This window comes from Coregonus lavaretus (genome assembly GCF_964263955.1).
Source record: "Coregonus lavaretus genome assembly, chromosome: 2".
Lineage (NCBI taxonomy): Eukaryota > Metazoa > Chordata > Actinopteri > Salmoniformes > Salmonidae > Coregonus > Coregonus lavaretus.
Window position 1 is genome coordinate 59856623 of NC_139989.1, and position 27834 is coordinate 59884456.

At 43.7% G+C, this 27834-nt stretch overlaps 3 protein-coding genes across 6 annotated transcripts; all 3 read left to right on the top strand.

The window, feature by feature from the left end:
• The first annotated feature begins 387 nt into the window (after nucleotides 1-387).
• On the top strand, nucleotides 388-7675 carry LOC311106123 (synaptogyrin-2-like). The gene is made up of 4 exons (XM_084148439.1): nucleotides 388-620; nucleotides 4134-4371; nucleotides 4752-4888; nucleotides 5637-7675. The coding sequence occupies exons 1-4, from the start codon at nucleotides 522-524 to the stop codon at nucleotides 5850-5852; spliced, it is 690 nt and encodes a 229-aa protein (XP_084004565.1). The 5' UTR covers nucleotides 388-521; the 3' UTR covers nucleotides 5853-7675.
• A 664-nt stretch (nucleotides 7676-8339) lies between these two features.
• Nucleotides 8340-18028, top strand: LOC311143922 (soluble calcium-activated nucleotidase 1-like). Of its 4 annotated transcripts, none has more exons than XM_084179802.1 (4): nucleotides 8340-8475; nucleotides 14189-14857; nucleotides 15920-16123; nucleotides 16263-18022. In XM_084179802.1, the coding sequence occupies exons 2-4, from the start codon at nucleotides 14200-14202 to the stop codon at nucleotides 16631-16633; spliced, it is 1233 nt and encodes a 410-aa protein (XP_084035928.1). In that variant the 5' UTR covers nucleotides 8340-8475; nucleotides 14189-14199; the 3' UTR covers nucleotides 16634-18022. The 4 variants fall into 4 exon arrangements, with proteins under 4 accessions (XP_084035928.1, XP_084035927.1, XP_084035929.1 ...); XM_084179801.1 differs by lacking the exon at nucleotides 8340-8475 and adding an exon at nucleotides 11452-11505; XM_084179803.1 differs by lacking the exon at nucleotides 8340-8475 and adding an exon at nucleotides 13517-13701 and having other exon boundaries at nucleotides 16263-18028.
• Nucleotides 18029-26562: 8534 nt separating this feature from the next.
• Nucleotides 26563-27600, top strand: LOC311139866 (uncharacterized protein; the record flags this gene model as incomplete). The annotated part of the gene is made up of 3 exons (XM_084174854.1): nucleotides 26563-26685; nucleotides 27039-27122; nucleotides 27395-27600. The coding sequence occupies 3 exons, from the start codon at nucleotides 26563-26565 to the stop codon at nucleotides 27515-27517; spliced, it is 330 nt and encodes a 109-aa protein (XP_084030980.1). The 3' UTR covers nucleotides 27518-27600.
• Nucleotides 27601-27834: the final 234 nt, after the last annotated feature.

A 27834-nucleotide genomic window follows, 5' to 3' on the forward strand; every position in this document is an offset into this window, starting at 1 on the left:
GATTAATGACATATTTATACACAATAGACAGAATTATTGTTTATCTTGCTCTCTTCCACAATTTTTTTTGCAGGTAAAACAGGAACAACGCAATGATGTCAACCAGTGGGCTACATAAACCTACAGGTTATTTTTTAAAGTATGTGAAAACGAATAGGTGATAACAAGTTTTTTTTTAAAGATACAAGCGATTGTGGGGACACAGACACACAGAGAGAGAATATTAGCTATTTATGTTGTACAAACCTTTTGAAAATGTGTGATAAGGTGGCAATATTGAAGACTACGAACAAAAGGCCACAGTGAGAGTAGCAGTATGCCTATTTATTTGAAGCAATTATAAATCCAATGAAAACGTTTTCGTAGAGATTACGTGGTCATGGTCGGGGCGGTTCTTTAACTTTTCAGGAAATGACAGTGAAAACAAAACCAAAGAACTGCAACTTCATAAGTGAGACCTGCGCATAGTACTTTTCTCGGTGAAGTTGGGACATATTCATCGGTATAAAAAAACATATAAAATGGAATCTGGTGCTTATGGGGCCTCGCTGTCTGGAGGTGCCTTCGATTTTATGAGCTTTATTAAACAACCTCAAACCATAGTCCGCATCTTGAGCTGGGTGAGTGATTTCCGCTAGGTTGAAAGCCAGCGTGCTAACTGTCTAACTAGCAACCATAGCTAGCTGTCTGATTAACTACAGTACACATCACAATTGTATTGTATTTTTATGGAAAAGCTTTGCGCGTCAAGGCAAGAAGGCAAAACATCTGCAAGAGTTGTTGACTTATTTTCTAGTTTGTGATGTTGTAGCAGTTGTGGAAAAGTTGCCAATGACACTTGGCTAATGCTAGCTAACTAGCAGGCTTTCCAGCTGTGTTCTAGCAGGGAACATTTCCTCGTGACCAGATTAGCTGTGTCAACCAAACTAAGCGTTTTGCCACCTGTTGATGATGTTAGTTGTAAACCTGCCAAAGGCCAATTTTTGAGTTACATATGTCAGTAGTTTGCTGCTGTAACGTTAGCTCGCAGCCATGACGTGGAAGAAGTTCGTTAAACTACTATCTGATCAACTGTCAGTCTGACAGATCCACCACACGACGGTCATCCCATGAACTTCCTTACACCTGTAACAGTTTTGCAAGGATAGCTGTGATGACAATTTGTTTGTATGCAATTAGCTATATTATTATAAGACAGACAATGTGTTTAGTTCAATGGGGAAAACATATTAATTTATGTTGCAATACAGTTCGATGTCAAGAGGAGATGGCTATTGGATGCACTGAGCTAGCTAAGATGAAGCCCGTATGGAAAAGTCCCATTTGGATTCCCATCGGAAATCATCATGGGATACAGGTCATGGAACCCCAGTTTGGGTGTTTTCACTTAAAAACCCTTTGGGGCAACCGCGAGCTGTCTCAACGCAAATGCTACTGCTCAGTTCACTTGCCCAGGCAATAGGCCAACCCTTAATGTCAACCCCTGTTATAGAAAAGTATACAATACTATCTGTTTTTGATGTTGGTCTAGGGCACCCATGAGATCTGTTTGTTTCTGCTAACATTCCAATACTCTGTGCCATATGCCAAACATGACACAGCAGCACAAAACGGGTCTGGATTTCAAGCTACACATGAGACACCCATGTCGTAAGCTGTCCAACAGTGGCATGTATTCATGGATGCTAAGGGAAGCCAGGCTTCCCCAAAAAATTGACCAAGAAACAAAGAAAATAATTTATCTTTCGTCTCTCTCACAATTTTCATTCAATTCGTAAGTGGCTAAATGTATCTCACCAGAGAAAGCATCCTCCCGAGTGGCACAGTGGTCTAAGGCGCTTACGAATTGAATGAAAATTGTGCCACTAGAGATCCTGGTTCGAATCCAGGCTTTGTCGTAGCCGGCCGCGACCGGGAGACCCATGGGGCGGCGCACAATTGGCCCAGTGTCGTCCAGGGTATGGGGAGGGAATGGCCGGCAGGGATGTAGCTCAGTTGGTAGAGCATGGCGTTAGCAACGCCAGGGTTGTGGGTTCAATTCCCACGGGGCGCCAGTGTGAAAAATTAATGACTAAAATGTAGGCCATCTATATGATGCTGTCTGGTCAAAAAGAGTATTACATTGTTGCCGGCCATATCATTGAATGCAAGGTAATAAAATAAAGTAATAGTCAATCAGCATTGAGCTCAACTGTGAATGGTCCTGGCACACGCAAGGGAAGCCAGTTTGGATTTGGCTTCACACTAACCAAAAGTAATTGACAGAAAAAAAACTTGAATTGTTGCAAGTCGTTGTGCCGTTGTCCTCCGGTGGCTAGCTAGCTAAAATAATCCCTTTCCTAAATTAGCCATGGATGGAAATAGGGATTTGGACTTGTGGCTTTCTCCGTACTGGCCAATGATTATAACAGTGATTCTGAACCAAATATTTGTTACCCCTTTTTCATGATATCCAATTGGTAGTTACAGTCTTGTCCCATCGCTGCAACTCCCGTACGGACTCTGGAGAGGCGAAGGTCGAGAGCCACGCGTCCTCTGAAACACGAACCTGCCAAGCCGCACTGCTTCTTGTCACACTGCTCGCTTAACCCGGAAGCCACACCAATGTGTCGGAGGAAACACTTTACAACTGGCGACCGAAGTCAGTGTGCATTCGCCCAGCACGCCACAGGAGTCGCTAGAGCGCGATGGGTCAAGGACATCCCGGCCGGCCAAACCCTCCCCTAACCCCAACGACGCTGGGCCAATTATGCGCCTCCTCATGGGTCTCCCGGTCACGGCCGGCTGCAACACAGGCTGGGATCGAACCCGGGTCTGTAGTGATGCCTCTAGCACTGCGATGCAGTGCCTTAGACCGCTGCGCCATTCGGGAGGCCGGTAATTCTGATCTAACCATAAATTCATACATTGTGCCCCTGGCCTGAGAGGATGGAAGTTCCACATAATGCTGTCCACATCCACTACAGGTCGGCTTCATAACGCTGTCCACATCCACTACAGGTCGGCTTCACAATGCTGTCCACATCCACTACAGGTCGGCTTCACAATGCTGTCCACATCCACTACAGGTTGGCTTCATAAGGCTGGCCACATCCACTACAGGTCGGCTTCATAATGCTGCCCACATCCACTACAGGTCGGCTTCATAATGCTGCCCACATCCACTACAGGTCGGCTTCATAAGGCTGTCCACATCCACTACAGGTCGGCTTCATAATGCTGCCCACATCCACTACAGGTCGGCTTCATAAGGCTGTCCACATCCGCTAAAGGTTGGCTTCATAAAGCGTTAGGTCAAAGCCTGTGCAGAGCCGCCATGTTGGTGTGGAGTGCATGACATTAAACCCCTGGGCCAGAGCCCCAGATATCAGCCACTTAGGGGACCACACACACACAAAACTACTCCCACGTTTTTCAATGATGATCCAAGTTAAAAAAATAAATAATAATAAGTGCACAACTGATCACGTTTCTCCTATATTCACCTTGAAACACTTTACAACTGGCGACCGAAGTCAGTGTGCATTCGCCCAGCACGCCACAGGAGTCGCTAGAGCGCGATGGGACAAGGACATCCCGGCCGGCCAAACCCTCCCCTAACCCCAACGACGCTGGGCCAATTATGCGCCTCCTCATGGGTCTCCTGGTCACGGCCGGCTGCAACACAGGCTGGGATCGAACCCGGGTCTGTAGTGATGCTGGTAGAGCACGGCGCTTGTAACGCTAAGGTAGTGGGTTCGATCCCCGGGACCACCCATACACAAAAAATGTATGCACGCATGACTGTAAGTCGCTTTGGATAAAAGCGTCTGCTAAATGGCATATTTAAATTAAATTATTTTTTGATGAAAGTTAAACATTTCACTGTACTTGTGCATGTGACAATAAAACTTGAACTCGAACACACTCCCCCTGAAGTTATCCTCTACCGTTACCCATCCCTCCAGACATTACCTTTCATGTTTTTTCCCCCAGGGCATACTGTAATTTTGTATTTCACCATGTGATTGGTTACAGGTTTTCTAACTAACACTGTGCTACACCTAGTACAACGTGTCTTATATGATAATAAGATTATAGGCCTATGTGACGGACCCCAAGGTGTTCTAACAGACATGTTTTTGTATTTTCAGCTCTTTTCCATAGTGGTGTTTGCGACGATCACTGGAGAAGGCTATGTCAACCCTCCGAACAAACCTGACGCCGAATGCATGTTCAACGGGAATGATAGCGCCTGCGGCTTCGGAGTGGGTATCGGAATTTTGGCCTTTCTCGCCTGCGTCATCTTCATCGTTCTGGACGCCTACTTCCCTCAGATCAGCAACGCTAAAGAGAGGAAGAACATTGTCACTGGCGATTTGATCTTCTCCGGTTAGGGGGATTTTTTTGGTGATACTTCCAATGCTAAATCTGTAAGGCTGTAGTTTGGCACCCAGAACTGACACTTCTGGTCAGATTTTTTAACGATAATCTTGCCAACACTTCCTATGAATAGCCTAGCTTCCTAATAATGCATTACAAACAGGTTTATAATGCCTTATATGCCATGCATAATTCACTATACTTAACGACATAGGTACTAAAGGTGCACTGCTTATAAACATCTATAACTACACTCATAGTGTTGTGCATTGTAATGCATTACGCATTGCTCATAAGGCGTTATAAATGCACTTATAATGCAATATGAAGCGGGTATTCGTAGGAAGTGTTAACATAACCTTTACTTTCCCTCCTCTGTCTCCTGTCAGGAGTGTGGACGTTGTTCTGGTTCATCTGCTTCTGTGTCCTGGCCAATCAGTGGTCTCACACCACCAAAGCAGTAGAGATCTCTGCCGACGCCGCCCGAGCTGTAGTGGCCTTCTCCTTCCTCTCCATTGTCACTTGGGTGAGCTGCTCTCTATCCCTCTTTCTCTCTCCCCCCTCTCTTTCTCTATTGCTCTCTCTCTCTATCCCTCTTTCTCTCCTCTCTCTCTATATCCCTCTTTCTCTCCTCTCTTTCTCTATTGCTCTCTCTCTCTTTTGCTCTCTCTGTCTCTCTCTATTTGAAACTGCTAGCTGGAGCTCGTCTGAGCGGTTGGCAGTGAACCCGCTAGTAATTAATGCTGATTGTTAGGGTTGTGTCTCGCTACAGGCTGTCAGGCAAGAACAAGGCAGATGTGTCCATATCCAGAGGTTTACTATCTCTTGGTCACCACCACACACACACACACACACACAACATAGAAGTAATCTTTGTGGTTCTATAAGGAAGGAGAATACATGTACAAATTAACAGTGATAATACAGCTATACATTTGGAACTGTACCTAGCTTAGATACTGTAGCATAGCATTTCAGACACATTCACATATAACTACAGAGAGAGGCTAATCACTGATGAGGCTGCCAGTCAGGATTCATTACTCTGTCTCTTGTCCAGCTATCAAGTGTGCATGCGGCAGCACACCAGGCATTCTAGAATATTCTACTTAGCTTACACATAGCACTCTCTGGCAGTAATTGTAACATGCACATAATGCTCTACATCTGCATTGCTTGCTGTTTGGGGTTTTAGGCTGGGTTTCTGTATAAGCACTTTGTGACACGTTATGGGATTTAAAAAAACGTATTTACCAATCTTTCCTCTCTCACAGGCTCTATTGACTACATTTGCTCATACAAGATACCGCCAAGGAGTGAGTGACATTGACCTGGGCTACACAGACCCAGCCAATGACTACAGCACCCCTTACCCAGCCACCTCCGCCTATCCCGCATACCCCACCAGTGGGCCAGAGGGCTACCAGCAGTCCCCTTTCACCCCCCAAAACCAAGAGCATCCAGCACCATACCAGCCCCCGTCTTACTGAGGGACTGAGCCATTGACCAGATTTGGGGGGAGGATGTTTTTAAGTTGCCATTGGTGCCTGTAGCCTGGTTCCAGATCTGTTTATGCTGTCTTGCCAACTCCTATAGTCATTGTCATACCAAACACAAAAAGATCTGGGACCAGGCTATGGTGCCTCAGCTATGTGGACTGATCTCTGCACTCCACTGGTCCCCTCCTTTACCTAACTGTTTAAGTCATAGCTGGTGTTGCGCTTGCATAATGAAGGGTGTGTTGACATGATTTAAGTTGGTATTCATATTGTAGTTTAGGTTGTGAATGGATATTTTGCTGCATTTTTATACATACAACTAGAGTGCCTGAGCTGAGCTTCTAAGGAAAACTGTTACTAGGGTAAAACCTAGAATGCCATGGAAAAATATGAGATTCACTTGAGGTAACTGTCATATGTTATGTTTCTGTTCTTCTCTGTACTGTTTGTCTTGAAACATATGTAATGCAGTCATGTGGACACTGAAGTTCAGATCAAAACACTAAAACATATGTCGCTGGGGCTGGGAACGTTGCTTTGGATTGCAAATAATGAGGCTATGCTATGCTATGGACACAAAAAGTTATTTTTCTATGCTGCCTAATCCAGTTATATGGTATAGTGCATATACAAATACCTTTTGAGAATTTCAATGTAGTTCAAAGTTATAGCCAGCCCAGGATATCAGAACTAATTGCCATATATTTAGAAATCAAGTGTATTGCTAAATTATTGACAAATGCGTACTGTTTCTGTTTATTTTCTCTGCAAACCCATACTTTGTTTATCCCAATAATGGGTGCATTGTCTGAAAAATGCTACCCTTAACAACTACTGTATATCAGTGCTTTAAAAACAACCACTAAACTCACTAGGGCCAATTTTCCGCGCCCAGTTTAAGTCTACTCCTGGACTTACGCTTAATGGAAAATCTCCATTAAAAGTAGATTTTCGTCCAGGAATAGGTTTATTAATCTTGGTCCGGGAAACCAGCCGTAAAGTTTTTCTTGTGTGCATTGGATAGCAAATGTGTTATGTATTTTTTTCATTTTAATGTAATTTCCCTGCTCCCAGGTCATGTTAACCCTTTTTCAAAAAAAAATGTTTTATTGTAGTTTCAAACAAGTGTGTAATATATTTGGTAAACGAGGGTGTGTGTTGTTTAGTATCAGGAAGGCCCTCTCCTCAACTTGTTTGCCTCCAAACTTCATCTATTCCCGGACGTGCCTTGGAAAGGTTTTATTCAGTTCTGGAGTGTTCTTTTCCCCGGCACACACCTTTTCGGACAAACTCATATCAGAATTCTCATAGATGAGTTTAACAAAATACCATCTAATAGGTAATATATACAGTATATTGAATTGTAATGGTATTCCATTCAAAGAAGACGAGTAGGTGGCCAGTACGTTGCAATAAACTATTAACAGAATATATTTACAAAATAATACATATGGGAGCAGTCAGCATACTACATTAGGACGCACAACTGCAACGTGTTTTGACTACTAGTCTTCCTCAGGCAGCATTGTGATGGTATTCGATTGAAAATTGTTTTGTAAATGACCTCCTATGCCTTTTAATCCTCCTGGACGTGACAATCACTTCCATACCAGACTAAGAACCTTCATCAAAAACGACATATATGGTACAAGCTAATTTATTCACGCCCTCTCTGATGAAGTGTTCTCACCACTTATTATGCTCTCTGTCTTGGGTTTCAAGATTGTACTGAGAGGCTTTGCAGTCTCTTGCACAAAGTGCCTTATATAAAAACCTACCACACCTTTGCCAAATAAAGACTTTTCCCGTTTGCAGACTGTCCATGTATTTGTATTTTTTTCAAAAGGGTGTATTCCAAAGGCAAATATTTGAGCAGCCGCTAAGGAGGAAGAGTAAAGGAGCTGGTGAAAAGTATATAAATAAGGTTTACTACTAGAACTAGTAAGGCGATTTGTGTTCTCTCTGGGTGGGCCCTGTGTGTCACCTCTAGTTATTATGTTTCACATTGGACGCTGAGCTTACTGAAAACACAGACATTGTGCAACGTAAACATCCCATGACTCTTGTTAATTTTTCTATGTTTGTCAATGCCAGGAACCTTTCACTACTAACATACAGTGAGTAGCATTTGTAGTCTTGCACCGTCACTGCAATCATGGACATGAGCTTCTTCGACATTGCAGGCGACTACCGACTGACTGATCTACAAAAACCTTGAATCATAAATAACTACTCATCAGTCAGTCTTAATTTACCCAGTTACAATACGATTTTTGATCCTCTCAAACACGGCCAATGGTTTTAGATGTTCTGTTGCACCTGCATTGCAATGAAAGTCACAATGTTGCAAACAACTGCAACATTGTAACACTTTCATCCACAGTTTACGCAAGCAGCGCATAGTAATCCTGAATGCGTTTCAATTCGTAGGCTAGGTAGTTTTCGCTGACTGGGCGGGACTTATTTTATAGTGTCACTGAACAAGGAAGTAGCCCATGGTTTCCCTGATGATGCGAACGATGGAGACAAAACACTGTAGCCTAGATTTAAACGAAGCTGTGTTGTGGCTTATCAAACCATTATCGGACTATCATTTGGCGACATATCACTTGTAGTGAGTATCGTTCTAACATTCATGAAGCTTCGTGTAGCCTTTATTCAATATTATCCGACAATTCTAGAACATATCCTAGTTAAGCAGGAGCGCTCATATGTTGTCACATGTACTTCCCTTTTTCGTGTTCGAATTAGGCCTACTCACTAATCTGTCGGTAGTGCGGTGATGGAGGCTCGAGTTGACATGTGTTTTAAAATACAGTATATATACAAAGGTATGTGGACACCCCTTCAAATTAGTGGATTCGGCTATCACAGCCACACCCGTTGCTGACAGGTGTGGCTATTACAGCCACACCCGTTGCTGACATTGCTGTATAAAATCGAGCACACCGCCATGCAATCTCCATAGACAAACATTGGCAGTAGATTGGCCTTACTGGAGAGCTCAGTGACTTTCAACGTGGCACCGTCATAGGATGCCACCTTTCCAACAAGTCAATTGTCAAATTTCTGCCCTACTAGAGCTGCCCCTGTAAGTGCTGTTATTGTGAAGTGGAAACATCTAGGAGCATGGCTCCGCTGCGAAGTGGTAGGGGGACTGCCGAGTGCTGAAGCACATAGCATGTGGTTGCAACACTCCACTCCCTACCAAGTTCCAAACTGCCTCTGGAAGCAATGTCAGCACAAGAAATGCTTGTCGGGAGCTTCATGGAATGGGTTTCCATGGCTGAACAGTGTCACACAAGCCTAAGATCACCATGCACATTGCCAAGCATCGGCTGGAGTGGTGTAAAGCTCGCCGCCATTGGACTCTGGAGCAGTGGAAACATGTTCTCTGGAGTGATTAATCACGCTTCACCATCTGGCAGTCCGATGGACGAATCTGGGTTTGGCAGATGCCAGGAGAACAGTAATGCCCCAATGCATAGTGCCAGTTTGGTGGAGGAGGAATAATGGTCTAGGGCTGTTTTTCATGGTTCGGGCTAGGCCCCGTAGTTCCAGTGAAGGGAAATCTTAGTGCTACAGCATACAATGACATTCTAGACAATTCTGTGCTTCCAACTTCGTGGCAACAGTTTGGGGAAAGCCCTTTCCTGTTTCAGCATGACAATGCCCTTGTGCACAAAGCGAGGTCCATACAGAAATGCTTTGTTGAGATCTGTGTGGAAGAACTTGACTAGCCTGCACAGAGCTCTGACCTCAACCCCATTGAACACCTTTGGGATGAATTGGACGCCGACTGCGAGCCAGGCCTAATTGCCCAACATCAGTGCCCGACCCTCACTAATGCTCCTGTGGCTGAATGGAAGCAAGTCCCTGCAGCAATGTTCCAACATCTAGTGGAAAGCCTTCCCAGAAAAGTGGAGGCTGTTATAGCAGCAAAGGGGTGACCAACTCCTTATTAATGCACATGACTTTGGAATGAGATGTTGGACGAGCAGGTGTCCATACTTTTGGCCATGTAGTGTATCTGTCGTCCACCAGCGTTGCTCAGTGCTCACTGTAGGGGACGTTATCATACAGGTGCAATACCAGTAGAAGTCTGCCAGTCCAACACTGTTGTAAAACCCATTATAAACCAACCACATGATCACAGCACTGTAGGTAAAAACAGTGTCTTGTCATTTATAAATGCAGGAATGCAAAAGACCAGGTGATACATCAGTAGGAAGATATAGACTTACTTTGATTAGTGAATGCTTGAATGTGAATATTGTCATACACCATTTATCCACAGCAGAATGAATTCAAAACAATGTAAATGCATAAACTATGGCAATCAAAAAGAACTTGAAACAACTAGGCCTACCTATTGTAGTGACCTTAACCAATCACCTAGTAGTCTCTAGACAGACGGGATGCCTCCCACAATGTACCAATGTTGCTACCCTAGGTTAATGACCTAGCGACCTCGTCAAGAGGTTCGGATCTCTAGGCCTAACAGCTAAATTGTTGAGTAGCTGGACCAGAGTTCGAGTCCTGGTCAGGGCTACCCCTGAATTTGCTACCAGCAGGTACCATCACATGGTATGCTCAGTTGAAAGGCAGAAAACAGTTAGGCTATGCTCATTCTGCAACCCCTGCCCTACAGCAGTCACAGTCAACCATTTATGGTCTTGACACACCTGTGTCCTTTAATGGCATATAACCTAATGGACTTTGTTGCTCGAAAGTCCATTATATGGCTGTTGAAGACCGTTTATGCACGTTGCCTTTCTTTGAAAATCTGCTAAGAGACTGAGTGGTTTACAATTAGAACCGATATCTGTGTGTAACTAACTTTCTCCATTGCTTTATCCTGAGATGGGTGAAATTCTCAAATTCATATTTATTTGAAAATCTCACTTTTAAAAGTTCATATTCTGTTACCTCATACCCAAATAATGTTGTTGACTCATCCTATACTCGTATTTGTGGCCAAAGCATAAATTGAAGAAAAATACCTTTAAAAAACCCACCTCAAACTTGTATCTCAAACAGACAGTTTCAGAAATGCTTGCTATATCCTTATAGAGAATGATGTCAGTCTGGCCTCGTTCCATACTGTATGTTCTGTAGCCAACTCTTTAGCCTATCATTCGTTGTCATGTTGAATTATAGAAACGTTGTCAGCAGAACATACAGTATGGAACGAGGCCAGACTAGAGGCTACAGAACTGACAGTATGGAACGAGGCCAGACTAGAGGCTACAGAACATACAGTATGGAACGAGGCCAGACTAGATGCTACAGAACATACAGTATGGAACGAGGCCAGACTAGAGTCTACAGAACTGACAGTATGGAACGAGGCCAGACTAGAGGCTACAGAACATACAGTATGGAACGAGGCCAGACTAGAGCCTACAGAACATACAGTATGGAACGAGGCCAGACTAGAGCCTACAGAACATACAGTATGGAACGAGGCCAGACTAGAGGCTACAGAACTGACAGTATGGAACGAGGCCAGACTAGATGCTACAGAACATACAGTATGGAACGAGGCCAGACTAGAGGTTACAGAACTGACAGTATGGAACGAGGCGTGGATGTGGAATTGAGATGACAGTCGTCCAGCGTTCAGGACGGAGGAGGAGAAAGGGTAACTCCATACCACCACAGCTCTTGTTTGTTTCAGTGACGGCAGATCCTGCACGGCCCTTTGACTCTGTGATTTGAGGAGTTTGTTGTGAGGTGCTATATGGAGAAGAGGTAGCTTGGTCCCAGATCAGTTTGTGCTGTCTTTCCTATACTTCACCTACTCCTATGTATGGCATGACAACGATCATAGGAGTTTGCTATAGAGCCCGAACAGATCTGGGACCAGGCTAGAGGAGAGACATGTTGGAGATATGTTCTATTGAACAGATCTGGGACCAGGCTAGAGGAGAGACATGTTGGACATATGTTCTAATGAACAGATCTGGGACCAGGCTAGAGGAGAGACATGTTGGAAATATGAACAGATCTGGGACCAGGCTAGAGGAGAGACATGTTGGAAATATGTTCTATTGAACAGATCTGGGACCAGGCTAGAGGAGAGACATGTTGGAAATATGTTCTATAGTGTGTGATGTCTCTGTAGTCTCTAGTTGGGATTCCATCCATCACAGATACCTTACCCTGTAATGGATGCCGTGTGTTTGTGAACCTACATGCTCGGACCTCAGGCACTTCTTAGTGTGGGTGCACAAACAACAATCTGTTTTCTGGTGATTTAGTTTCAACCAGCTGCTGTGTGCATGCCTGTGTGTATGTGTGTTAGACTAGCATGCCAGAGAGGACAGTCTGCCACAGAGCAGAGGGCCTCAGGGTGTCATAATGGAGTTCTGTGTGGCCGGGGGCCCTGGTTACAGCCCTGGTATGAAAGAGCCTTTGAGCAGAAGAGGGGCTGCTGCTGCTGGCTTTAGAGAAATGATGCCCTGGTCACAGGATGCGTCGCTCCTGGAACCGAGGTCACAAATAAAATATTTTTAGGGCGCACATGTTGGTGTATTTCTGAGAGCGCGTTTAAAATAGATGTTTCATTCGATGCCGATGCTGCCTTTCACCCCGATTCACATTTGAGATTTTTCAGTTAACATTTAGGCTTGCGTGGCTACTCAAACTCCTTACTCCGGGCAAATGCTACGCCACGCCCACAGACATTTGTTTCTTCTCCGCAATGAGTCTAGATCTGAGTACCTCCCATGACGATTTCTAGAATGGTATTGGTATTTTATTAGGATCCCCATTAGCTGTTGCAAAAGCAGCAGCTACTCTTCCTGGGGTCCACACAGAACATGAAATAATACAGAACATTAATAGACAAGGACAGAACTAAAAACATTCTAACAGTTCTGATTGGTCCCAGAAACCAATGAGTTGGGCCAGAGTCAGAACACTCGTGAGTAAAGCAGAGGTTTGAAAATTCGTCATTGGCTTTGCTACTCTGATTGGTTAGAGATGATCCAATGGCGGATTACTTTGTTTTGTTCAACACCCCTCATTTTGACGTCACCACAAACGACGTAAACGATGCCAGTCTCAGACTGAAGAATATATAGCGAACAGAGCAGCGGAATAATTCAGTTTGAGCCGTCAGGCAAGATTTAGGCTACATTGAGTGTAGAATTTATTTTTTCAGATGCATGGAGCCAGATACTATCAACAAAAGCCACCGATAATGCTGGGGCAATCAGTTTCTTATTTAGATATACCAAAACGTAGGCAGGATTGCATTGCCTTATTCTGTCGCCTGTTGGCTATCTCTCTCATGAGTGATGTTGATTGAGTATCTGGTAAACACACATGAGATTTGCTACTAAGATTAGGCCCCTCTGGGATAATAAAGATTCTACTCTACCTGTTGACCGATTGTTGGACAAATTATTCTAAAAGTAGGTTAGTTTTTGAACACCCTCATCTGACTGAGAGTGTGGTTTTGAGTGGCAAGGTTGTGGGGTGGTTTCCGGGTGCCTACTTGCTACCTTTCCTGCTTTACCTGTTCACCACCACATATTGTCCCATTTTATGTCCCTGAATGGGCCACTCCCAGGCTCCACGTCGACACACTGCCTGCACACCTGTGGCCAGCTTCTATTGGTCTCACCTGTAGCTACCACTTCTTCCTCCTTCACAGCAGAGCTGATCTGTGGGATGCTCATTGGTTGTACATAGACATTCTCTTCAGGATCTGAAAGCTAGTGTTGTTTCAGTGGTCTGATATATGGAAAGAGGTTAGGCTTGAAGAAGGACGTCGTTGGCTGAACATGTGAGCAGAGATTATTTACAGGCAAGCTGGATCTGAATGAAGCTGGTGTGTATTGTATACTGTTGTCTGGTGTGAAATCTCACACATAATATATTTTTTATGAATGTCTATGCTCTGATTTGGTGTTTCACTGATGGAAATGATATTACAGTAGTCTCTTGTGAAAGACTTAACATAAATGTTCAATCAAAACACCTAATCCATGTGGCGTCTTCAAGGAGGTATTCAACGGTTGTGGGGTTGACATAGTGCCGTCAGATTCTAAAGCTGCTATATGTCACTCAAAATGGCACTGTGATAAGCATGATGATTTAGAGTCATGAGACACTGCAACACTGATTGTCTAAAGGATCTAGTCCTAAGTCATAACTACAATACTAGTGTATGTGAAGTGAGGTGAGTGGGTGGCGAGGAGAGAGGACATGAGGAATCAAGGAAATGCAATTGCGATTCTCCCGGTGCTGAGGAGCACAACTTCTCCCTCAAAAATCAGACCTCTGACCCCTCCATTCTCCTCTCTCTAACCTTTCAGGTCCCTCCCCCATGCCTGTTTCCCCAGGCTACACCCAACTGGACCAGAATGATCCGTCTATGAACCCCCTGCGCATCTCAGTCGGAGGACTTCCCATGTTGGCCTCCATGACCAACACCACGGACTCCAGATTCCGCCTAAATTTGAGGGCCATCGTAGCCCTGGCCCTGGCCCTGTCCCTGGCCCTGGTCCTCCTCTACATGCACCTGAACCCAGGCTCCCACTCCCAGGCCCCCAGCTCCCGCAACTGGAAGTCCGGCCACATGGGGATGGCTGTGAGCGAGGTGGCCGACCGCTACAATGACACTTACCCGCTCAGCACCCCCGAGCGGACGGCGCAGGGAACGCGCTACCGCATAGGGGTGATTGCCGACCTGGACACGGACTCTCGCAGCGACAAGAAGCTGACGTGGTTCAGCTACATGCGCCGGGGCCACCTGCTGGTGTCAGAGAGCGGCAACAAGGTGGCCGTGGAATGGGACGCGGAGAGGGTGCTGCTGGAGAGCCACCTGGCGGAGAAGGGCCGGGGCATGGAGCTGTCAGAGCTGGTGGTGTTCAACGGGAAGCTGTACAGCGTGGACGACCGAACGGGCGTGGTCTACCACATCGACGGCAGCAAGGCTGTGCCCTGGGTCATCCTCCCCGACGGGGACGGCTCCGTCTCCAAAGGTCAGTGAGGCAGATGGGCCAAATTCAAGTGCTGAATCGACCCCTAACCCATTCTTCTTAGGCACTCCTTTAGATCTGAGAGGCTTGAATAGGTATAAGCTATATGGTAATTGCTTCACCTTGCTTCTGATAGGGTAGATGGAATTTTCACCATATTGCTTACACCTATTTAATCCTCTCAGATCTCCATAAGTGAATATGGAGTAGGGGTTAGGGGTCGATTTGGGATTGTGTGAGTGTCTCACTGTGTAGACCAGGCAGGCAGATTTGGAATTTAATCTGCTTAGTTACTCGAAGGGGTGTGTTGAAGAACCTCATCTGGGGTAGACCACGACCTTGGCAATGGAATTTGTTGGATCTCATTCTCATTTGTAAACACTGAGTGTACAAAACATTAAGAACACCTTCCTGATATTGAATTGCACCCTCTTTTGCCCTCAGAACAGCCTCAATTCATTGGGGCATGGACTCTACAAGTTGTTCCACAGGGATGCTGGCCAATGTTGACTCCAATGCTTCCCACAGTTGTGTCAAGTTGGCTGGATGTCCTTTGGGTGGTGGACCATTCTTGATACACTCTGGAAACTGTTGAGCATGAAAAACCCAGCAGCGTTGCAGTTCTTGACACAAACCTGTGGCACCTACTACCATACCCCATTCAAAGGCACTTCATTCTTTTGTCTTGCCCATTCACCCTCTGAATGGCACATATACACAATCCATGTCTCAAATGTCTCAAGGCTTAAAAATCCTTCTTTAACATGTCTCCTCTCCTTCAGCTACACTGATTGAAGTGGATTTAACAAGTGACATCAATAAGGGATCATAGCTTTCACCTGGATTCACCTGGTCAGTCTATGTCATGGAATGAGCAGGTGTTCCTAATGTTTTGTTCACTCAGTGTATGTGTCCTTTATAAGCCACAAGTGAGCCACAAGTGAGAGAGTATATTTCTCTTAACTACTTTTTACTCTTTAGTGCATTCAAAAGGTCTGTACAGTAGTTCAGTGAATCATAAAATATTGACGTGTGTCCCCATGACCCTCTGTTTCCCTCTGTCAGGGTTCAAGGCCGAGTGGCTAGCGGTGAAGGACGAGCACTTGTACGTGGGTGGCCTGGGGAAAGAGTGGACCACCACCACGGGGGAGGTAGTCAACAACAACCCAGAGTGGGTAAAGGTGGTGGGCCATCGGGGTGACGTGCAGCACCAGAACTGGGTCCCCAAGTACAACCTCCTGAGGTCCGCAGCTGGGATCGAACCTCCAGGTGAGAGCTGCAGGGTTGCAAATGCTAACGTTAACTGCAAAAGCTATGCTAACTGTGTTAACTCTAACTGTATATGCTATCCATGCAAACTATTAGCATTCTTTATGATATTCAGATTCTCATGACATTCTGTCCCCAGGTTACCTGATCCACGAGTCGGCCGCGTGGAGCGACAGCCTGCAGCGCTGGTTCTTCCTCCCACGCCGCGCTAGCAAAGAGCGCTACGATGAGACGGCCGACGAGCGCCGCGCCACCAACCTCGTCCTCAGCTGCTCGCCGGACTTCGAGGACGTCACCGTGAACCGGGTGGGCCCGCACAACCCCACGCACGGCTTCTCCTCCTTCAAGTTTGTCCCGAACACGGACGATCAGATCGTCGTGGCTCTCAAGTCGGAGGAGGACGCTGGGAAAATCGCCTCGTACATCATGGCATTCACACTGGACGGCCAGATCCTGTTACCTGAAACCAAGATAGGAGACGTGAAGTATGAGGGTCTGGAGTTCATTTAGGAAAACAAGGAGGAGACTGAGCCAATGCCTTTCGAGGACATACAGTAGCTATGTGGAACATAGTTGTTGACATTCCATTCACTCAAAAGTTGACTTGCTGCTTGTTCATTGATTGTGAAGACGACACGCAGACCATCGATCGATCACGAATCAGAAGCCATTTTGGTGTGACCTGAGGATGAGCAGGGTCGTGTTCATTAGGCATCAAATGTAGGAAAACGGACTGAAACAGGGAGGGGCTACCTGGACTTGTCCAAAATGAAACTGTATTTTTTTCGTTTTCTGTTGCAAAACGTTTAAAATAAATAATTTTGTTGCATGCCTTAATGAACTCAACTCAAGGTTTCAGGGCTGAGACGTTCTAACTGCTCAGTAAATGGGAGCCGAGAGTAGCCTAGGCTACCTGAACAAAGTCCTCAAGTTGAGGATGTCCTCTTGATGGCCAACCTGTAACACAGTTTCTTCTTACTTTTTACTACATTAAATCATATACTTCAGAACACTTTACCCTACGTCAGGGATCATCAACTAGTTTCAGCCGCGGGACAATTTTGTTCTTGAGCGGATGGTCGGGGGGGCCAGAACATAATTACAAATCATTTGTAGACTGCAAATTGACCGCAAGAATCACAAACATATATTTGACTAAAACATAATCATTTCAAACCTTGATTACATTTGTATACTATTACGTGTCTCTCTATTTAGCGTGGGAATACTTGGGAACAGATTTCCAAAATTAAAATCACTTGGAGCTGATTTCCTGGTGTTTTTAGTATTTTATGTCCAACAATGAAAATGCAAAAAAAGAGAAACCTGCCCTACGTGAATCCATTGAAGGTCTGACCTTTATGAAAGTATGTTTTTTTGAAGGAATATAGAACAAAAGACGAATCTCACTTCGTCCTATTATAACAAATGTTTAACTGGTGGTTGTTGAGTAAAATCTATCTTGATACACCCTGAGTCTTTTATTGGGTGGGGTTGGGAATCATACAAAATCAAGAGACATTAACCTCAAAGAAGATTACTATTTGTCTGCATTGCATAACTATCACATCAACTTTTAGGTTGAGTACTATGAATATACTTTGTTATTGATCAGCATGTGTGTTATTGATTATCATGTAATATGGATGAGCGCTTACAAAGCATTTGTCATTTGTTCAATGCTGTTTATTCTGCATATTGATTGAACACATAATAAAAGACTGACTAAACCAAGAGAGATCAAGGATTAGCTCAAGCCTAATCCTGTCAAATTTTGACATGAAAAACAATGGCTAACCCTAAATCCTAACCCTAATGTAAAAAAATATAAAGAATATTGTATTATCTATTGGGCTCAAACTAAAACAATATCAACACGTTTTGCAACCAGCCCCCGTGTGATGTAAAAAAAAAAAAAAAAAAACTACATTTAGAGAATCCAGTTGCAGTCATTGGAATTGTTAAGCGGCAAAGTGCCGTTTTTAATACATTAGCGAATACTTTCACCCCTGTGAGAACCACTAGACACCAAGAGGTAAGACATTTAAGAATCAGAATGTCAAATGCCTCTGGAAAATCCTAGATTAACTATTGTCCTCAGTGCTGAATATAATACACTGCTCAAAAAAATAAAGGGAACACTTAAACAACACAATGTAACTCCAAGTCAATCACACTTCTGTGAAATCAAACTGTCCACTTAGGAAGCAACACTGATTGACAATAAATGTCACATGCTGTTGTGCAAATGGAATAGACAACAGGTGGAAATTATAGGCAATTAGCAAGACACCCCCAATAGAGGACTGGTTTTGCAGGTGGTGACCACAGACCACTTCTCAGTTCCTATGCTTCCTGGCTGATGTTTTGGTCACTTTTGAATGCTGGCGGTGCTTTCACTCTAGTGGTAGCATGAGACGGAGTCTACAACCCACACAAGTGGCTCAGGTAGTGCAGCTCATCCAGGATGGCACATCAATGCGAACTGTGGCAAGAAGGTTTGCTGTGTCTGTCAGCGTAGTGTCCAGAGCATGGAGGCGCTACCAGGAGACAGGCCAGTACATCACGAGACGTGGAGGAGGCCGTAGGAGGGCAACAACCCAGGAGCAGGACTGCTACCTCCACCTTTGTGCAAGGAGGAGCAGGAGGAGCACTGCCAGAGCCCTGCAAAATGACCTCCAGCAGGCCACAAATGTGCATGTGTCTGCTCAAACGGTCAGAAACAGACTCCATGAGGGTGGTATGAGGGCCCGACGTCCACAGGTGGGGTTGTGCTTACAGCCCAACACCGTGCAGGACGTTTGGCATTTGCCAGAGAACACCAAGATTGGCAAATTCGCCACTGGCGCCCTGTGCTCTTCACAGATGAAAGCAGGTTCACACTGAGCACGTGACAGACGTGACAGAGTCTGGAGACGCCGTGGAGAACGTTCTGCTGCCTGCAACATCCTCCAGCATGACCGGTTTGGCGGTGGGTCAGTCATGGTGTGGGGTGGCATTTCTTTGGGGGGCCGCACAGCCCTCCATGTGCTCGCCAGAGGTAGCCTGACTGCCATTAGGTACCGAGATGAGATCCTCAGACCCCTTGTGAGACCATATGCTGGTGCTGTTGGCCCTGGGTTCCTCCTAATGCAAGACAATGCTGTCAGCAGTTCCTGCAAGAGGAAGGCATTGATGCTATGGACTGGCCCGCCGTTCCCCAGACCTGAATCCAATTGAGCACATCTGGGACATCATGTCTCGCTCCATCCACCAACGCCACGTTGCACCACAGACTGTCCAGGAGTTGGCGGATGCTTTAGTCCAGGTCTGGGAGGAGATCCATTACATTACATTACATTTTAGTCATTTAGCAGACGCTCTTATCCAGAGCGACTTACAGTTAGCACATACATTATTTTATCGAACCCACAACCCTGGCGTTGCAAACGCCATGCTCTACCAGATCCCTCAGGAGACCATCCGCCACCTCATCAGGAGCATGCCCAGGCGTTGTAGGGAGGTCATACAGGCACGTGGAGGCCACACACACTACTGAGCCTCATTTTGACTTGTTTTAAGGACATTACATCAAAGTTGGATCAGCCTGTAGTGTGGTTTTCCACTTTAATTTTGAGGGTGACTCCAAATCCAGACCTCCATGGGTTGATCAATTTGATTTCCATTGATAATTTTTGTGTGATTTTGTTGTCAGCACATTCAACTATGTAAAGAAAACAGTATTTAATAAGATTATTTCATTCATTCAGATCTAGGATGTGTTATTTTAGTGTTCCCTTTATTTTTTAGAGCAGTGTATGTTTGCTTTCATGTAAGATTATATTAGATATGCTTGATTGTCTGTTGTACACAAATGTACTTTATGTACAGAAAATGGACTGCGTTCAAAATCAACAAAATGTGCTATGGTTTCTTATCAATACAATGAATGGAGTGGTAATGGCATTTTCACCAGATACAGTGCTACAGCATGGTCATTTTTGTGTAGAATACAATTTTGCTGCTTTATTACGGAAAAAAAAACATTTTTTAGTTGTCATTCATTTATTGCATCAACTAAAACTATTAATGGTGGTTGTTATTGTTGGGGAAGTTGGTATACTATATAGACATTAAAGCTTTAGGCCAATGCTTTTGCTCGTGGACTTGGGGAGGTGGGCCTATATAGAGGACCCCTTTTGGCTCAAGAGCACCCCCAGAGGCAAAAGTTAATATGGTTAATACCATCATCCAAAAATCATAATTCTACCCTGTTGCCAATAAGTTTTAATAAGAGTTTGAAATGACAGTAGTGTAGTTTTGGAATTACCGTATTTGATTCATTCGCTTATATATGCTGAAAGCATATCAAAATGTATATTAGATTAGAATAATGCAAAAAACTATATCAACATAAAATGTATGTTTGTCCTTGAATAAAGGCATTGAACATACAGCGATGAGGATTATGTTTTTTCCTAGATGAGGATTATGTTTTTTCCCAGATGACGGCTGTTGCTTCCCTGTATAGTACTTACCTTCCTCAAAAAGCCAACATGGACCATGTCTGTTATTCCTCCACTTCAATCATATTCAGCTATAAGAACTCTGTATGGAGGCTAAAAGAGGAATTGGGTTAAAAGGTTTGAGTTCCTCTTTGGCCAAACTACTCTCTGACCCTATCTGAGACCTTCAGGTTCTGGGAGCATAGAATTAGCACAGTACTGGACGCCTGGATACTCTAAAGGATTAGAACCATAGAAATAGAATCACTAGAACAGACATTCCCATTTAAGTCAACGACCCATGATGGGTGGACCGGCGGCCATATTAATATTGTTATAATTGAGAATTTTATTTTTATTTTTGCAGACATTCATAAAAAAACTTTTGGCTCTTTGGATACTTGGTAGTCATAAGGTCAAAACCCTTCTAGAGGATTCTGACTTAAGACACTGACAAGTTATGGCAATTTTGCATGTAAACAACTGTCTTCATATTTTCGGGTAAGTGACCATAATCTTCGGGCAACCAACATTTAAAAAAAACTAAAAACAACCAAGAATTCCAGTAGGGGCGTCGCAAAATAAGTAGATTTTTTAACCTGCTATACTCAAAGTGTAACTTTTGGTCAGGGTGAGCAGAGCTGAGCCACTTTATCCTATTGCTCCAGCTGAGAATTACTATATAGCGGTAACTCGCCAAGCCATGCTAGCTTCACCCTTATGTGGGCGCTAACAAGCATGCTAGGTAGTGCTACGTATCAACAGCCTTTGTCAGCCAATCCAGTAGGGGTTGGAAGCTCTGGTGAGCTTCGATTGGTTACTCGCGTGTGATATAACCGAAGATTTGCATAAAGTTCAGCTGTGCCCATCTTCAGCCCAGCCTTGTTCAGCTCCCTAGGGCCATGATTGCATTGCCCAATGGTCCCCTTCTGGCTCAAGCCTTGTGGGTGTCCCAAGCGAGATTTTGTTGAGGGCCCCCCACCTCGCAGAAAAACAATTTAGTGGTCCCCCTCTTGAAGGTAGGGAGAAACATTTTTGTTTTAAAGTTCATATTTTGCAGTTCTACACATTTTGTCATGGGTCGGAGAGAAACCTTCAGATTTCTTTTTGCAGTTTTACAGCTAATTTTCTGCAATTCTACCCACTTTGCCATTGGGTAGAGATAATTTTTGTTGCACTTTTAAAGCTACATATTTTGCCATGACTTATGCCATGTTAATGATATCTACGTGAGAATGACAAACAAAATCAATGGTGGCCCCCTGGAGGTCAGGGCCCTTGTGCACGTGCCCTGCGTGCCCGGTCAGTATTCGACCGTGATTACTACAAGTTTAGATAGCTGGCTACCAATCAAAAAATGTACATGGCTAATTGTCAGCTAATTGAGTGATTGATATAACAAGAGAAAAGCTGTTGATGCACAACCAGATTTTGAAATTGCATCTGGTGTATTCTACTATTTTTACTCTTTTTTTATTGTCCTGAGCCCCGGGCGAGCGGGCGAGCGACCGCTTATGTCGCTTATGCTTGAAGCCGGCCCTGCCCTCTGATGACCTAGGGGCTGCAACACATGCACACACACACACACACTTGTTTTTCTATCCTCATGGAGACCTAAAATGTATTTCCATTCAAAATCCAATTTTCCCTAACCCTAACCCTTACCCTAAACCTAACCCTCACACCTAAACCTAAACCTAACCCTACACTCTTACAAAAAAAAAGGTGCTATCTATAACCTAAATGGGTTCTTCAGCTGTCCACATAGGATAACCCTTTATAGAACCCTTTTAGTTCCAGGTAGAACCATTTTGGGTTCAATGTAGAACCCTTTTAACAGAGGGTTCTACATGGAACCCAAAACGGTTCTACCTGGAACCAAAAAGGGTTCTGCAAGGGAGAATTTTACTTGTTTAACTATCTTTGTGGGAACTTTTGGGAATTTCAGGTCCCCACAAGGATAGAAGAACAAGTCCACACGCGCACGCACACACAAGAAAGGGACTGATTAAAGGTACGAGTAACTCTCATTACATCATACTACGAATACTACACTGCAAGATAATTGTCTTGTCAGATAATCATCTCCTACATAGACACATTTCAGTCAGAGAATAGCTGACTCTAATGACTGGAATATTACTATTTAGAGAAAAGGAGAAGCAGAGAGGCCTGTTAGAGAAGCCTGGAACTGGATGTGGGCTGAGAGTCAGGAAGTGAGGAGGACGGCCTTAATACACTCTAGCCTATTTCCCTGACTACAGTCACACATACAGAAATACCATTTGCAGAGTCAACACTCAGGGGGAGGAGGGTGTCAAATTCAGTCTCTTAAAGGCCAAGTGCAGTCAAAAATGTGATTTTCCTGTGTTTTATATATATTTCCACACTATGAGGTTGGAATAATATTGTACAATTCTGAAAATTATGATAATGCCCCTTTAGTGTTAGAGCTGTTTAAAAAGGCTGCCTGAAATGTCAGTCTGTTTTGGTGGGATGGCATTTTGGCCCGCCTGGTCACCAGGCAGTGAATTAGTTGATAGACCAATAAGAAATAGAGTTCCAAACCTCTCTTCCAATAACAGCTAGTTTTCAGTTTTTCCCTCCCTACTCAGACTACTCCCAGACAGTCCTAGCAAAATTCAAGCAAGAATTTTGCTTGAGAAATTGCACTTTGCTAAGAAGCTATTTATGTGTCTTTTTGACCATTTTAATTGAAAACAATCACAGTAAAAACATGATCTTTGCTTGATCCGGCAATGTGGTGCGGAGGCTCCATATGGAGGGTATGACGCAACTGCGGAGCCTCCGGAGGCTTGCGGAGGCCAAATCGAGCTCCGTACGGCGATGCCATGCGCCTCCCAAATTTTGTAACAATGCGGATGGCTCCGCACAGCTGCACATTGACATGATTGGTCGATAGTAGGTGGGGGCGGTAGTGGTACGTCCAGTATAAACATAAACTCACTTCCTTGAATTCGTCCTTCACAACAGCTCTGCGAAGCATAAGAAGTATGAATGCCCTGACTTCTGCGGAGGCTCCATCGCCGTAAATGCTGTGTGGCCACTTCAGACGCCAGATTTACCATAAATCAGCTATTAGGTACTTAATTGTTACCCAGAAATGATTTGATATTAGATAAAAACAGCTGCATTGAACCTTTAACACATAATACACACTGAACAAACAGTCTCTATCTTGGTTCACATCATCTCTCAACATCAAGAGACAGTCACCATGTGGATCTCTGTGTCTGATCAGCTCTTTCCTTCATATCACTGCAGGTGAGTCCTACAATATCCTAACATGTAGCCTATGTCATATTTATTGCAAAGAAAACCCCCCACCTACCCAGCATAAGTAAAAGTATCAGAGAAATGTATTCAAACAACATCTGGCATGTGTTAAGAAATAGAAAGTTAGCAGAATATCTTGCAGATTAAAAATATATACTGTATGGTTCAGTAAATCTGAAATCACAACACAGAAATTGTTGTTTGTCAGTTTTATTCAATACAGATGTAAATGGGTTTCTTGGTTTTATGGTTTAACAACAATATTTTATAGCATAGATTATTTTTTTTTACAAAAAGTCATGAAATCTCAGACCTGTAGATGTTCCAAAATCAACATATGCGGATTGCTGTTTAAAGTAAGACAAAACTGTAAAATGACCATCAACGCAAAATAATCTATTGATACAGTAACTAACCATACATATCTCATATTTGATGGTGTTAATGGAGCTCTGTAATCCTGCATTGACATTAAAAACACTATGGCTTATGTTGTTTTGTGTTTCAACAGGCTGCACTCTGCTAGTCACTAACTATGGTGAGATCACTGTCTACTCAGGCCAGTCGCTTCTCCTGCCCTGTTCATGTACTGAACCCCAGGCTAGACCTCACAGCAGCACATGGACTAAATTCAACGGTGAACAGCAGCCTGGGATATTAATCAAGCCCTCACAGGATTCTCTCTACCGAGGCAGAGTGGAGATGTTTAATAACACCTCTCCTGGGAACCTCTCTGTCCTCCTCTCACACGATGATGGGTGGTACAGGTGCCAAATCAACGGTACAGAACACAGTGACATCAAACTCACTGTTAAAGGTAAGAGATGCTGCTAATATCAGGCTTACATCACTGTGTACTTACATCACTGTGTATATAGAAAGTAAAATAGGAAACACACTTAAAATGCAAAAATCTACATCAAATGAATGATATGGCCCATCTTAAAATATATCAGACATTTCAAATTATTATTAGGTATAGCAGTAGTATTGTTCATAATGGGTTATGTGTTCATGGTAGTAGTTGTAGAGATCTACGATTTTCTGTCATTAGAAAAATAAGTATCCAATAATACATTGCTTTGTGTTTCAACAGGCTGCACTCTGTCAGGCCCTGAATCAAGGGTGGTCAATGGATCCCCAGGCCAGTCTGTTCTCCTGCCCTGCTCCTGTAGTAAAACCCAGGCTAAACCTCCCAGCTTCACATGGACTAAACTTGGAGATCGACAGAAACCTGCGATAATATCAACACAGAGTGATCTCTATCGAGGCAGAGTGCAGATATTTAATAACACCTCTCCTGGGAACCTCTCTGTCCTCCTCTCAGAACTCACTGAGGACGATCAGGAGTGGTACAGGTGTGAAATCAGTGAGACTCAAATGAGAGACGTCAAAATTGATATTCAAAATAAGACAGACAATTCTGTTTAATCACTTCAATCTTTTTGAACACCATTATAGATATTATCTACTCACTTTGGAAATCATCCGTAGATATTGTAACAGCATACTGTAAATATTGTAACAAAATACTGTATGACGAGGGCCCTTCCAGGCCCACAGCACTGCAGTATGTAGACTACCTCACCTGACAGACTAAGTTGAATGCAACTGATAGCAAATTTCACCAACTGTTCTACTCATTAGATTTAGGTACATAATATAGTTTTGTAATGTGTCTTTGCTCTGGCTAATGTTCATCCTGTCTGTTAGGGAAATACCAACCCCTCACAACCACTACCACCAAACTCCCACCACTATCTCAACCAAAAGGACTAGACACCACAACATTCCTAGTACCAACAGCGTCACCTAAAGGTCAGTGAATGTTTGTCATGAAATTCTTCTCCATGAAAATAATATTCAAATGAAATCATTTAAATGTCTGTTTCTGTTTATATACAGTGCATTCGGAAAGTATTCAGACCCCTTCACTTTTTCCACATTTTGTTACGTTACAGCCTTATTCTAAAATTGATCAAATAGTTTTTTTCCCTCATCAATCTACACACAATGACAAAGCAAAATAGATTTTTAGAAATGTTTGCACATCTATTACAGATAAAAACAGAAATATCACATTTACATACTGTAACCCATATTCCCATCAAAGGGCCAGTACATTTACAGAAGTTTGAACAAAAATCAGTATACAAAGCTGACTCCATAATCTATTGTATTGCACTGTGCTGGAGGAGTTCTGTTTTCTGCACACAGCCAAGCTATCTGTTACACTGTAGATTGACAGAACACTGTCATGTCCTGTAGGGGCAGACACAGTGGGGACTTCAGGAGAAGCTCCATCTGCTTCCCCTCTACAAAACAATATAATCCAACCCATTTTACTAGCTGTCATACTACCAGTCATACTGATGATCACTGGAGTGGCTTTGTACATATACAAGAGAAACAAAGGTATGTATCCACAATTGCAACCGCTCAGAAAAGCAATGAGTTCAGTGGAATGTGGGAATGGTTCATTTTGTGTATGAAACTCCGTTTTTTTATCCCCAGGAAAGAATAACACAGGGGAGAAAAGTAGTGGGAGTAAAACAGGAGGAGAGAAAATGGTAAATAAATCATTTAGAAGCTCTATCACATTGAGAGTGTGGAGAAATGAAGATAGATAGAATACATCCCACTGGTCATTGAGTTATTATGTGGTTAAGGGGACAAGGTTACTGTAGGTGTGTCTTATTTTCAGCCTCCTATGATGATTCCTCGCTGTATTCCACGGTTGCAGACAGAAACGCTGGTTTAGGCGACAAGACAACAGCACCGGTAAGAGAACATTTGTGTTTGTGTGTGTCTTAAAGACTGTTACTGGATTAAATAATGTCAAATTCAGTGGGAAAATGAAGGTCTCAAGAAAGATAACATCTGAATCATTGTGCTATTTGTGTGCTGTGGACGTCACTGTTTTATGTGTCTCACACTGGAGGCTGCTGATGGGAGGACGGCTCATAATAATGGCTTGAAAGGAGTGAATCGAATGGCATCAAACACATGGAAAACGTGTTTGATGTGTTCGATACCATTCCATTGATTCCGTTCCAGCCATTACTATAAGCCTGCCCTCCCAATTAAGGTGCCACCAGCTGCCTGAGGTGTCTCATTGTATCTCTCCTGTCTAGGATGATCCCTCTGTATTGTATGCTACGGTTCAAGAACACAGAAACACCAACCAAGAAGAGACAACAACACCACTCAGTGCTCCAGTAAGACAATGTACATCTGATATGATGAACTAACATAACTGATATGATTAACTACAAATACTTCACAGCCATTTGTACAGTGTGTGTGTGTGTGTGTGTGTGTGTGTGTGTGTGTGTGTGTGTGTGTGTGTGTGTGTGCGTGTGTGTGTGTGTGTGTGCTAGTATAAGCATTATATATAGTGTAAATTAGTGTGAATCTGTGCATCCCTAGATGTCAGCTACAGTGCCTGTGTCTCTGAATGTCTCTTGTTTCTTATTGTCCCTCTCGACAGGAGGATCCCTCAGTGACATACTCCACCATCGTCCACATGACAGGAAAAGGGAAAGCAGCAGTGAGTCTGGAGAGCAGTGGAGAAACAGAGTACTCCAGTATCAAGACAGGCAGATTCTCCTAGAGCCACTATACAGTAGATCTACAACCATCTCACAGCCTTTTACTGCAGAGAGATCTCATATTGTGCACAGTATCATGAGGTCTTATCTGGCACACGACTATAAATATATTTCACTGTTTCGTGGTTATCTGTGCACAGGAAATCAGATGTTAACCAACAACCAAAGCACCTTATATGGCTTAAAGTTCAGCCAGTTCTCTTTTTAGATCGTTGTTGTGCATTTCTTTTTACATCTGTGAACTTTTTGAAATAGAGACAGATGATTTCAGACATGTTTGTGAAAAACGAAGATGTGGTGTGATGTGTCAAAGCATAAA

What these genes read in the sequence shown, in the direction of transcription:
- LOC311143922 (XM_084179801.1), top strand. Translation starts at nt 11,466, where the DNA reads ATGACAGTCGTCCAGCGTTCAGGACGGAGGAGGAGAAAGG. An exon ending in AGGACGGAGGAGGAGAAAGG is followed by an intron (nt 11,506 to 14,188) that starts GTAACTCCATAC and finishes CTAACCTTTCAG; the next exon opens with GTCCCTCCCCCATGCCTGTT. An exon ending in GGACGGCTCCGTCTCCAAAG is followed by an intron (nt 14,858 to 15,919) that starts GTCAGTGAGGCA and finishes TCCCTCTGTCAG; the next exon opens with GGTTCAAGGCCGAGTGGCTA.
- LOC311106123 (XM_084148439.1), top strand. Translation starts at nt 522, where the DNA reads ATGGAATCTGGTGCTTATGGGGCCTCGCTGTCTGGAGGTGCCTTCGAT. An exon ending in TGGCGATTTGATCTTCTCCG is followed by an intron (nt 4,372 to 4,751) that starts GTTAGGGGGATT and finishes GTCTCCTGTCAG; the next exon opens with GAGTGTGGACGTTGTTCTGG. An exon ending in TCCTCTCCATTGTCACTTGG is followed by an intron (nt 4,889 to 5,636) that starts GTGAGCTGCTCT and finishes CCTCTCTCACAG; the next exon opens with GCTCTATTGACTACATTTGC.